At 65.5% G+C, this 11,151-nt stretch overlaps 1 protein-coding gene across 1 annotated transcript; it reads left to right on the plus strand.

Moving 5' to 3' along the window:
- The first annotated feature begins 57 nt into the window (after positions 1-57).
- On the plus strand, positions 58-7,640 carry LOC140002528 (RING finger protein 145-like). The gene is made up of 10 exons (XM_072037945.1): positions 58-376; positions 3,231-3,339; positions 3,422-3,513; positions 5,002-5,237; positions 5,348-5,523; positions 5,631-5,771; positions 5,938-6,120; positions 6,236-6,383; positions 6,571-6,927; positions 7,024-7,640. Exons 1-10 carry the CDS (start codon positions 244-246, stop codon positions 7,459-7,461), a joined length of 2,013 nt encoding a protein of 670 aa, XP_071894046.1. The 5' UTR covers positions 58-243; the 3' UTR covers positions 7,462-7,640.
- Positions 7,641-11,151: the final 3,511 nt, after the last annotated feature.

Below are 11,151 nucleotides of genomic sequence, written 5' to 3' on the forward strand. Positions count from 1 at the left end.
CCGCGGGCGGGCCCTGGCTCCGGGCCTCCCCGCCACGCACCGGGGCGGAGCGGGAGAAACCGAAAGTGGCGGCGGGCGCGGGGCCGGCACCGGGAGCGGGAGGGGCGGCGGGGGCGGGGCCCGCTGGGAGCCCCCACACAGGGCCAGGCCAGGCCGGGCGCCCCCCGCCGGGCCAGGCCGGGCCGGGCCGGGCCGGGCCGGGGGAGCTCCCCCGGTGCCCCCCCCGGTTCCCCGGTCCCGGCCATGTCGCGGCTGGAGGCGGCGGCCAACGTGGCGCTGCGGGTGCCGGCGCTGGCGCTGCTGGACGCGCTGTACCGCTGGGACGCGGCGGGGCCCGGCCCGCTGCCGGTCCTGCCCGGGGCCGCCTCCTGCCTCGGTGAGGGCCGCGGGGGGGGGGCAGGGAGGGGGGGGACACCGGGACCGGTACCGGGGAGCCCGGGGGGGGGGGGGTGGGAGCTCTGCCCCGTGCCCCCCACAGCCGCCCCGGTGCCAGGGGAGAGCCCCGGCACCCAGCGGGGTGGGGGTGGCACGGCCCCGGGGGGTGAAATTTTAGGAGGGGACGGGCAGAAAGCCCCAAAATGTTGGGAGAGGACAGGCAGAAAGCCCCAAACGCCCCAAAATTTTAGGAGGGGACGGGCAGAAAGCCCCAAACGCCCCAAAATTTTAGGAGGGGACGGGCAGAAAGCCCCAAACACCCGAAGATTTTAGGAGGGGATGGGCAGAAAGCTCCAAACGCCCCAAAATTTTAGGAGGGGACAGGCAGAAAGCCCCAAACACCTCAAAATTTTAGGAGGCGACGGGCAGAAAGCCCCAAACGCCCCAAAATGTTGGGAAGGGATGGGCAGAAAGCCCCAAACGCCTCAAAATTTTAGGAGGGGACAGGCAGAAAGCCCCAAACGCCCCAAAATTTTAGGAGGGGACAGGCAGAAAGCCCCAAACGCCCCAAAATTTTATGAGGGGATGGGCAGAAAGCCCCAAACGCCCCAAAATTTTATGAGGGGATGGGCAGAAAGCCCCAAACGCCCCAAAATTTTATGAGGGGATGGGCAGAAAGCCCCAAACACCTCAAAATTTTAGGAGGGGACGGGCAGAAAGCCCCAAAATTTTAGGAGGGGGACGGGCAGAAAGCTTGAAATGCCCCAAAATTTTAGGAGGGGACAGGCAGAAAGCCCCAAATGCCCCAAAACGTTGGGAAGGGATGGGCAGAAAGCCCCAAACGCCCCAAAATTTTAGGAGGGGACGGGCAGAAAGCCCCAAAATGTTGGGAGAGGACAGGCAGAAAGCCCCAAACGCCCCAAAATTTTAGGAGGGGATGGGCAGAAAGCCCCAAACGCCCCAAAATTTTAGGAGGGGATGGGCAGAAAGCCCCAAACGCCCCAAAATTTTAGGAGGGGATGGGCAGAAAGCCCCAAACGCCCCAAAATTTTGGGGAGGGGATGCGCAGAAAGCTCCAAATGCCCCAAAATTTTAGGAGGGGACAGGCAGAAAGCCCCAAACGCCCCAAAATTTTAGGAGGGGGACAGGCAGAAAGCCACAAACGCCCCAAAATTTTAGGAGGGGGACAGGCAGAAAGCCCCAAACACCTCAAAATTTTAGGAGGGGACGGGCAGAAAGCCCCAAACGCCCCAAAATTTTAGGAGGGGGATGGGCAGAAAGCCCCAAACGCCCCAAAATTTTAGGAGGGGGACAGGCAGAAAGCTCCAAATGCCCCAAAAATTTTAGGAGGGGATGGGCAGAAAGCTTGAAATGCCCCAAAATTTTAGGAGGCGACGGGCAGAAAGCCCCAAACGCCCCAAAATGTTGGGAGGGGACAGGCAGAAAGCCCCAAACGCCCCAAAATGTTGGGAGGGGACGGGCAGAAAGCCCCAAATGCCCCAAAATTTTAGGAGGGGACAGGCAGAAAGCCCCAAATGTCCCAAAATTTTATGCGGGGACAGGCAGAAAGCCCCAAACGCCCCAAAATTTTATGAGGGGATGGGCAGAAAGCCCCAAATGCCCCAAAATTTTAGAAGGGGATGGGCAGAAAGCCCCAAACGCCCCAAAATTTTAGGAGGGGATGGGCAGAAAGCCCCAAACGCCCCAAAATTTTAGGAGGGGACAGGTAGAAAGCCCCAAACGTCCCAAAATTTTAGGAGGGGACAGGCAGAAAGCTCTAAACGCCCCAAAATTTTAGGAGGGGGACAGGAAGAAAGCCCCAAACGCCCTAAAATTTTAGGCGGGGATGGGCAGAAAGCTTCAAATGCCCCAAAAAGTTGGGAGGGGACAAGCAGAAAGCCCCAAACGCCCCAAAATTTTAGGAGGGGACGGGCAGAAAGCCCCAAACGTCCCAAAATTTTAGGAGGGGACGGGCAGAAAGCCCCAAACGCCCCAAAATGTTGGGAGGGGATGGGCAGAAAGCTCCAAATGCCCCAAAAAGTTGGGAGGGGACTAGCAGAAAGCCCCAAACGCCCCAAAATTTTAGGAGGGGACAGGCAGAAAGCCCCAAACACCTCAAAATTTTAGGAGGGGACAGGCAGAAAGCCCCAAACGCCCCAAAATTTTAGAAGGGGATGGGCAGAAAGCCCCAAACGCCCCAAAATTTTAGGCGGGGATGGGCAGAAAGCCCCAAACGCCCCAAAATTTTAGGAGGGGACGGGCAGAAAGCCCCAAAATGTTGGGAGAGGACAGGCAGAAAGCCCCAAACGCCCCAAAACGTTGGGAGGGGACGGGCAGAAAGCCCCAAACGCCCCAAAATTTTAGGAGGGCATGGGCAGAAAGCCCCAAATGTCCCAAAATTTTAGGAGGGGGACGGGCAGAAAGCCCCAAATGCCCCAAAACGTTGGGAAGGGATGGGCAGAAAGCCCCAAACGCCCCAAAATTTTAGGAGGGGATGGGCAGAAAGCCCCAAACGCCCCAAAATTTTAGGAGGGGATGGGCAGAAAGCCCCAAACACCTCAAAATTTTAGGAGGGGATGGGCAGAAAGCCCCAAACGCCCCAAAATGTTGGGAGGGGACGGGCAGAAAGCCCCCAACGCCCCGAAATTTTAGGAGGGGATGGGCAGAAAGCCCCAAACGCCCCAAAATTTTAGGAGGGGACGGGCAGAAAGCCCCAAACGCCCCAAAATTTTATCCGGGGACGTGCAGAAAGCCCCGGCCGTGCCCGTCCCGTCCCGTGGCGGTGCTGGGGACACGGAGGGGACCCCCCCAGGGACCCCCCCCCAAATTATCGCTGTCCCCGTTGCCCCCCGCAGGCCACGCTCTGAGCCTGGTGCTGCTGCTGCTGCCGGTGCGCGCCCTGGTCCGGCTCTACCTGCACCTGCTCACGGCGCTGCTGCTCTGCGCGGGGCACCAGGCGGCCAGGTGAGGGGGGTACGGGGTCTGGGGGGGGGTTTTGGGGTCCCGGCGGGGGGGTTTTGGGGGTGCTGAGCCTCTCTCCGCGCAGTGAGTACGTGCGTCGGGAGCTGGAGCACGGCTTCCAGGGCGCTGTGTACAGCGACGCGGCCGCCTTCGGGCGCTTCGCCACGGCACTCGCAGGTGAGAGGGACCCCCCGGGACCCCCCCGGACCACCCAAAAGGGTGGGGAGAGGGTGCGGGATTGGGGACGGGGCGGAGGGTTTCGGGGACACGGCCAGGGGTTTGTCCCAGGGTCAGGGGGCTGCGGGGTCATGGGGGCTGCGGGGTCGGGTGTTTGTGGGGTCGGGTGTTTGTGGGGTCGGGTGTTTGTGGGGTCGGGGGTTTGCGGGGTCGGGGGGCTGCGGGGTCGGGGGGCTTACAGGGTTGGTGGGGCTGCAGGGTCATGGGGGCTGTGGGGTCAGGGTGCTACGGGGTCATGGGGGCTTACGGGGTTGTGGGGCTTACAAGGTCAGGGTGCTGCGGGGTCGTGGGTGCTGCGGGGTTGTGGGGCTGGGGGTCAGGGTGCTGCGGGGTCAGGTGTTTGCGGGGTCATGGGGGCTGCGGGGTTGGGGTGCTGCGGGGTCGTGGGGGCTGCGGGGTCAGGGTGTTGCGGGGTCGTGGGGGCTGCAGGGTCGTGGGGGCTGCCGGGTCGAGGTGCTGCAGGGTTGGGGGTTTGCGGGGTCGTGGGGGCTGCGGGGTCGTGGGGGCTGCGGGGTTGTGGGGCTGCGGGGTCAAGGTGCTGCGGGGTCGTGGGGGCTGCAGGGTCGGGGGGGCTGCGGGGTCGTGGGGCTTACGGGGTCGTGGGGGCTTGCGGGGTCGGTGGGGCTGCGGGGTCAGGGTGCTGCGGGGTCGGTGGGGCTGCGGGGTCGTGGGGGCTGTGGGGTCAGGGGGCTGCGGGGTTGTGGTGCTGCGGTGTCGGGGTGCTGCAGGGTTGTGGGGCTTACGGGGTCGTGGGGGCTGCGGGGTCAGGGTGCTGCGGGGTTGGTGGGGCTGCGGGGTCAGGGTGCTGCGGGGTCGTGGGGGCTGCGGGGTCAGGGTGCTGTGGGGTCATGGGGGCTGCAGCGTCAGGGGTGCTGCGGGGTTGTGGGGGCTGCGGGTTCGTGGGGCTGCAGGGTCAGGGGGCTGTGGGGTCGGGGTTCTGTGCAGGGTCAAGGGGCTGCGGGGTCAAGGGGCTGTGGGGTCAGGGTGCTGCGGGGTCGTGGGGCTGCAGGGTCAGGGTGCTGTGCGGGGTCGTGGGGCTGCGGGGTCGTGGGGGCTTACAGGGTCAGGGGGCTGCGGGGTCGTGGGGTCTGCGGGGTCGGAGGGGCTATGGGGTCAGGGTGCTGCAGGGTTGGGGGTGTGTGGGTTCGTGGGGGCTTACAGGGTCATGGGGCTTACAGGGTCAGGGTGCTGTGGGGTCGGTGGGGCTGCAGGGTCGTGGGATGCTGCGGGGTTGTGGGGCTGGGGGTCAGGGTGCTGCGGGGTCAGGTGTTTGCAGGGTCGGGGTGCTGCGGGGTCGTGGGGGCTGCGGGGTCGTGGGGGCTGCGGGGTCAGGGGTGCTGTGGGGTCGGGGTGCTGCGGGGTCAGGGGGCTTACGGGGTCGTGGTGCTGCGGGGTCAGGATGCTGACCCCCCCCCGTCCCCCCCCCAGCCCAGGTGTGTGTGTGCACTCTCTGCACGCTCCTGCTGCGGCCCCGCCAGGCCTGGCTGTTCTCCGCCCCGCTGCTGCCCGTGCTGGCCCGGCTCTGCGGGGTCCCGCTGCGGGTTCTGCCCCTCGCCAACACCCTGGCGGCCGCCTGCAGCAGCGCGGAGCTGCTCTACCTGCTGGGGTCCCACCTCCTCGGCCCCTTCCAGCTGGCTGCCGCCGCCTGCCGCGAGCTCATGCAGGTACCGGGGGGCTGCGGACCCCCTAACGTGACCGTCCCCAACCCGCCACCACCCCTCGCCCCCCTGTACGTGGGGCAGCCCCCTCCCCGCTGAGCCGCGCTGCCCCGCAGGCCATGGAGGTGTACCGGGTGCTGGCGCTGGGGGTGTCCCTGTGGGGCCAGCTGGGCGTCCCCCTCCTCTTCCTCGTTTTCTGGCTGGTGCTCTTCTCCCTGCGCCTCTCCGCCTTCCTCGCCTCCTCCGGCAGCGCCGTGGCCCAGCAGGGGCTGCTCTTCGTCCTGCTCAGCAGGTGGGTGCTGGCGGTGCTCAGCCTTCCTCCCTCCTGGCCTCAGAACGAGGAGGAGGAGGAGGAAGGAGGAGGAAGGTGAGGGGTGCTGAGCCCGGCTCCCCCCGCAGCGTGGCCGAGTGCTGCAGCACGCCCTATTCCCTCGTGGGGCTCACCTTCACCGTCTCCTACCTGGCCCTGGGCGTGCTCAACCTCTGCAAGTTTTACCTGCTGGGCTTCGGAGCCTTCCACAACGGCAACGTCATGCACCGGTCAGCACCGGGGGGGCTACCGGGGGGGTTGCAGCGGGCGGGGGGCGTCCCCTGTCCCAGCCCTGCATGGGACAAGGGGGTCAGGAGCGATCCCGGGGCATCCAAAATGGGATGGGGACAGCCCCGGGGTGTGGAGACCCCCGTCCTCACCCCCTGTTTGTGGCAGGGGGGTGACGGAGGGGGTGACGCTGCTGCTGCTGGCGCTGCAGACGGGGCTGCTGGACCTGCAGGTCCTGCAGCGGACCTTCCTCCTCAGCATCATCCTCTTCATCGTCGTCACCTCCACGCTGCAGTCCATGATCGAGATCGCCGACCCCATCGTGCTGGCGCTGGGGGCTTCCCGAAACAGGTACCGGGCACCCGGGGGTGGGTGGGCAGCAGGAGGCAGCCCGGTGGCAGAGGGTGCTGCTGGGGGGTGCCTGGAGAGGGGAGACCCCCCCGGCTGAGCTGTGCCCCCCCCCCAGGAGCCTCTGGAAGCATTTTCGGGGTGTCAGCATGTGCCTCTTCCTGCTGGTCTTCCCCTGCTTCATGGCCTACAAGATCGCCCACTTCTTCCACCTGGATTTTTGGCTGCTCATCCTGGTCTCCAGCTGCATGCTCACCTCGCTGCAGGTACGGGGGGGCCCCCCTTGCTTCTGGGGGGGTCGCACATCCCCTCCCACAGCCCCAGGAGCTCCTGGAAGCTGGGTTTCCCTGGGGTGCTGGAGCACGGCGGTGTGCCAGGCATGCCCGTGGTGCTGGGGGGGTGTTTGGGCGTGCTGCGCCCACCCAGCAGCACCCAATGTGTCCCCCCCCCCAGGTGCTGGGCACCCTGTTCATTTACGGGCTGTTCGTGGTGGAGCTGCTGCAGGCCACGCCGCTGGAGCGCATGGACGAGATCATTTACGGCGTCACCGCCATCAGCCGCGTGCTGGAGTTTTTGGTGGCCCTGTGCGTGGTGGCTTACGGCAGCTGGGAGTCCCTGGTGGGCGAGTGGAGTTGGGTGGGGGTCTCGGTCATCGTCCTGCACTCCTACTGCAACGTCTGGCTGCGCGCCCGGGCGGGCTGGAGGAGTTTCCTGCTGCGCCGCCAGGCTGCCCAAAAAATCAGCTCCCTGCCCCGCGCCACCCGCGCCCAGCTGCGGGACCACGACGACGTCTGCGCCATCTGCTTCCAGGTGAGCCCCCCCCGGCACCCTAAATGGGGTCCGGAGGAGCCCCCCACCCTGGGGTGCGTGCCACCAGGTGATGTCCCCCCCCCCGTGTGCCCGCAGGACATGCAGGTGGCCGTCGTCACCCCCTGCGGTCACTTCTTCCACGGCGCCTGCCTCCGCAAGTGGCTCTACGTGCAGGACACGTGCCCCATGTGCCACCAGGGGGTCGCCCCCGCGGCCCCCCAGGACGATGCCGGCAGCGGGATGGGGACGCAGGAGGGGGCAGCCCCCGAAGACGAGGGGCTGGAGGACGCGGGACCCCCGGCACGGCCCCAGGAGGATGAGCCCCCCCCTGGGGACAGCGTGCCAACAGGCCCAGGGGCCAGCAGGGCTGGTGCCTGCAGCCCTGAGCGGGGTGAAGAAGCGGCGGGGGCCCCCCCACAGCCCCCCAGGGTGCCCCCCAGCACGGACTCGCAGCAGCTGCTGCCCCCCCCTGCCAGCCCCGACCCCGCTGTGGGGGACAGTGGGGACAGCCACAGTGGGCACCAGCCCTCCTAGCACCCCCCCTCCCCATCCCATCCCCTCCTGCAGCCCCCTGGGCACCCCCCCCCCACCAGCAGCCCCCAGTGCCGGGGGGGGGCTCCAGGCCCCCAGGGTTGGGGTCTCTCTGCGGGGTGCAGGGGCTGGGCCCAGGCTGTGCCCCAGGGACAGATTTTTGCAATAAATTTGGAGCTGAAGCTGCTGTGCCCCCCCTGCGCCCCCCCCCCAGGACCTCAATGGAGTGAGGGCTGGGGCTGCATCCAGCCCTGCGTGCTGGGGGGGGCGCAGGGTGGGGGTCTGCCTGGTGTGGGGGGGGGGCATGGCTGGGTGTGGGGGGGTGCTGGGCTTGGCATGGGGCTGGTGGGGGGCTGGCACAGGGCGGGGGGGGGCTTGGTGGGGGGCTGGACACCCCCAGCCCCCTCCCAGCCCTGCTGCCAACCCCATTTCCCCAGTGCCATGCTGGGGGGGGGGCGTGGGGGCCCCTCTGTTCCCAAAAGGGGATTGGGAGGGGGGCACTGAGCCCTGCTGGGGGGGTGCTCAGCCCCACTGGGGCTGGGGGGGGGCCTTTTGGGGGCACGCAGCCCCTCTGCAGCCCGGCGGGGGAGGCAGGGAAGGCCCCCAAAGGGCCGGGGTCCCTGGGGAGGAGGTAAATGTGCCCCCCCCCCCCCCCCTTCCAGCTCGGCCCCACCCCGCACTTACCCTAAGGAGGGTGACGCAGCGTCCCGGGGGGGCCCTGAGCATCCCATTAGCCGGGGGGGGGGAGGGAGAAGCAGCCATAAAACCCCTCGGGGGGAGCCTCCCTCCCCCCCCCTGAATGCCCCCCCCAGCCCTGCACCACCACCTCGACCCCCAAACCCCCCCCCCCCCCCGTGCCAGGAATGGGGTTCCCTGGTGGAGAAACCCGGTGTGCCCCCCCCGGGTGTGCCCCCCCCCGGGCATGGCTCCGAGAGTGCTGCCTGGAAGTGGGAGAGGCTGTGGGGGGGGGGGGGCACAGGGCTGGGGTCCCCTGGGTGCTGCCCCCCCTGGGATCCCAGCACCGGCAGCGTAATGGGGGTGGGGGGAGCACCAAGGCGGCCCCCCCCCCGGGGCTGGGGGGGGTGCCCAGGGGTGGGGGGGTGCTCGGTGGGCTCAGCCCCCCCGGGGGGGTCCCTGCAGAGCCCTGGTGCAGAGGCTGTGAGGGGAGCGGGGGCTGCGGGACACCAATGACCCCCCCCCCCCGACCCCCCCGGGGCTGTCCCCTCCCAGTTTGTGGTGGGTGCTCATTTGGGGTCGCTTTGGGGTGTCCAAGGGGCTCTTTTGGGGTCAGTGTCAGGGATGTAGGGGATACAACGAGGGGCACTGGGGGCCCTCAGGAGGCAGGGGGGGTCATTGGGGTCTCCTGGGGTCCACCCAGGGTCTCTGTGGGGCACCAGGCGATGCGGGGGGGGGTCCCTGGGGGATGTCTCCTGGTGGGGATCCCACAGTGCCTCAGGGGTCACCCCGGGACATCTGGAAGGCCACGTTCGGGGCTTTTTGGGGTGAATCGCGGGATGCAGTGGTGTCACTCTGGGGCATCTATGGGAAGAGTTTGGGGTCGTTTTGGGGTGTCTCAGGGGATGCAGTGGGGTCACTCTGGGGCATTCATGGGACCAGTTTGGTGTCCTTTAGAGGTGTCTTGGGGGATGCAGTGGGGTCGCTCTGCAGCATCCCTGGGAGCATTTTGGGGTCCTTTTTGGGTTATCTTGGGGGATGCAGTGGGGTCACTCCGGGACATCTGCGGGACCAGTTTGGGGTCCTTCTGGGGTGTCTCAGGGGATGCAGTGGGGTCACTCTGGGGCATTCATGGGAAGAGTTTGGGATCTTTTCGGGGTGTCTCAGGAGATGCAGTGGGGTCACTTTGGGGCATCCATGGGAAGAGTTTGGGATCCTTCTGGGGTGTCTCAGGGGATGCAGTAAGGTCACTTTGGGGCATCTGCAGGACCAGTTTGGGGTCCTTCTGGGTTATCTTGGGGGATGCAGTGGGGTCACTCTGGGGCATTCATGGGACTGGTTTGGGATCTTTTTGGGGTGTCTCAAGGGATGCAGTGGGGTCACTCTAGGACATCTGCAGAACCAGTTTGGGTGTCTTTGGGGATGTCTTGGGGGGTGCAGTGGGACACTCTGCAGCATCCCTGGGAGCAGTTTGGGGTCCTTTTTGGGTGTCTTGTGGCAATGCAGTGGGGTCTCTCTGGGGCATCTGCAGGACCAGTTTGGGGTCCTTCTCGGTTATCTTGGGGGATGCAGAAAGATCAGTCTGGGGCATTCATGGGACTGGTTTGGGATCTTTTTGGGGTGTCTTGGAAGATGCAGCAGGGTCACTCCGGGACATCTGTGGGACCAGTTTGGGGTCCTTCTGGGGTGTCTCAGGGGATGCAGTGGGGTCACTCTGGGGCATTCATGGGACTGGTTTAGGATCTTTTTGGGGTGTCTCGGGGGATGCAGCAGGGTCACTCTGGGGTATCCCTAGGAGCATTTTAGGGTCCTTTTTGGGTGTCTTGTGGCAATGCAGTGGGGTCACTCCGGGGCATCTGCAGGACCAGTTTGGGTGTCTTTGGGGATGTCTCGGGGGGTGCAGTGGGGTCACTCTGGGGCATTGCATGGGAGCAGTTTGGGATACTTTAGGGGTGTCTTGGGGGATGTAGTGGGGTCAATCTGGGCCATTCATGGGACTGGTTTGGGATCTTTTTGGGGTGTCTCAGGGGATGCACCAGGGTCACTCTGGGGCATCTGCAGGACTAGCTTGGGGTCCTTCTGGGGTGTCTCAGGGGATGCAGTGGGGTCGCTCTGCAGCATCCCTGGGAGCATTTTGGGGTCCTTCTGGGGTGTCTCGGGGGGTGAATTGGGGTCACTCTGTGACATCCCTGGGGGCATTTTGGGGTCCTTTTGGGGTGTCTCAGGGGATGCAGTGGGGTCGCTCTGGGGCATTCATGGGACTGGTTTGGGATCTTTTTGGGGTGTCTCGGGAGATGCAGCAGGGTCACTCTGGGGCATCTGCAGGACCAGTTTGGTGCCATTTCGGGGTGTCTCAGGGGATGCAGTGTGGTCACTCTGCGACACCCCCAGGAGCATTTTGGGGTCCTTTTGGGGTTATCTTGGTGGATGCAGTGAGGTCATTCTGGGGCATTCATGGGAATGCTTTGGAGTCCTTTTGGGGTGTCTCAGGGGATGCAGTGGGGTCACTCTGTGGCATCCCCAGGAGCATCTTGGGGTCCTTTTTGGGTGTCTTGTGGCAATGCAGTGGGGTCACTTTGGGGCATCTGCAGAACCAGTTTGGGGTCCTTCTGGGGTGTCTTGGGGGATGTGGTGGGCTCATTCTGCAGCATCCCCGGGGGCACTTTGGGGTCCTTTTTGGGTGTCTCAGGGGATGCAGTAAGGTCACTCTGGGGCATCTGCAGGGCCAGTTTGGGGTCCTTCTGGGTTATCTTGGGGGATGCAGTGGGGTCACTCTGGGGCATTCATGGGACTGGTTTGGGATCTTTTTGGGGTGTCTCAAGGGATGCAGTGGGGTCACTCCAGGACATTCATGGGAGCAGTTTGGGGTCCTTTCGGGATGTCTTGGGACGATGCAGCGGGGTCACTCTGCGACACCCCCAGGAGCACTTTTGGGTCCTTTCGGGGCATCTCACAGGTGCAGCGGTGCCACCCACCAGCGCACCCCCGCGCCCTCCCCAGGCTCCCAACCACGACCAC

This window comes from Anas platyrhynchos, chromosome 4, assembly GCF_047663525.1.
Source record: "Anas platyrhynchos isolate ZD024472 breed Pekin duck chromosome 4, IASCAAS_PekinDuck_T2T, whole genome shotgun sequence".
Lineage (NCBI taxonomy): Eukaryota > Metazoa > Chordata > Aves > Anseriformes > Anatidae > Anas > Anas platyrhynchos.

Coding starts and splice junctions, on each gene's coding strand:
- LOC140002528 (XM_072037945.1), top strand. CDS start 244: ATGTCGCGGCTGGAGGCGGCGGCCAACGTGGCGCTGCGGGTGCCGGCG. Junction 5,524..5,630: donor CTCTTCGTCCTGCTCAGCAG/GTGGGTGCTGGC, acceptor CTCCCCCCGCAG/CGTGGCCGAGTGCTGCAGCA. Junction 5,772..5,937: donor AACGGCAACGTCATGCACCG/GTCAGCACCGGG, acceptor TGTTTGTGGCAG/GGGGGTGACGGAGGGGGTGA.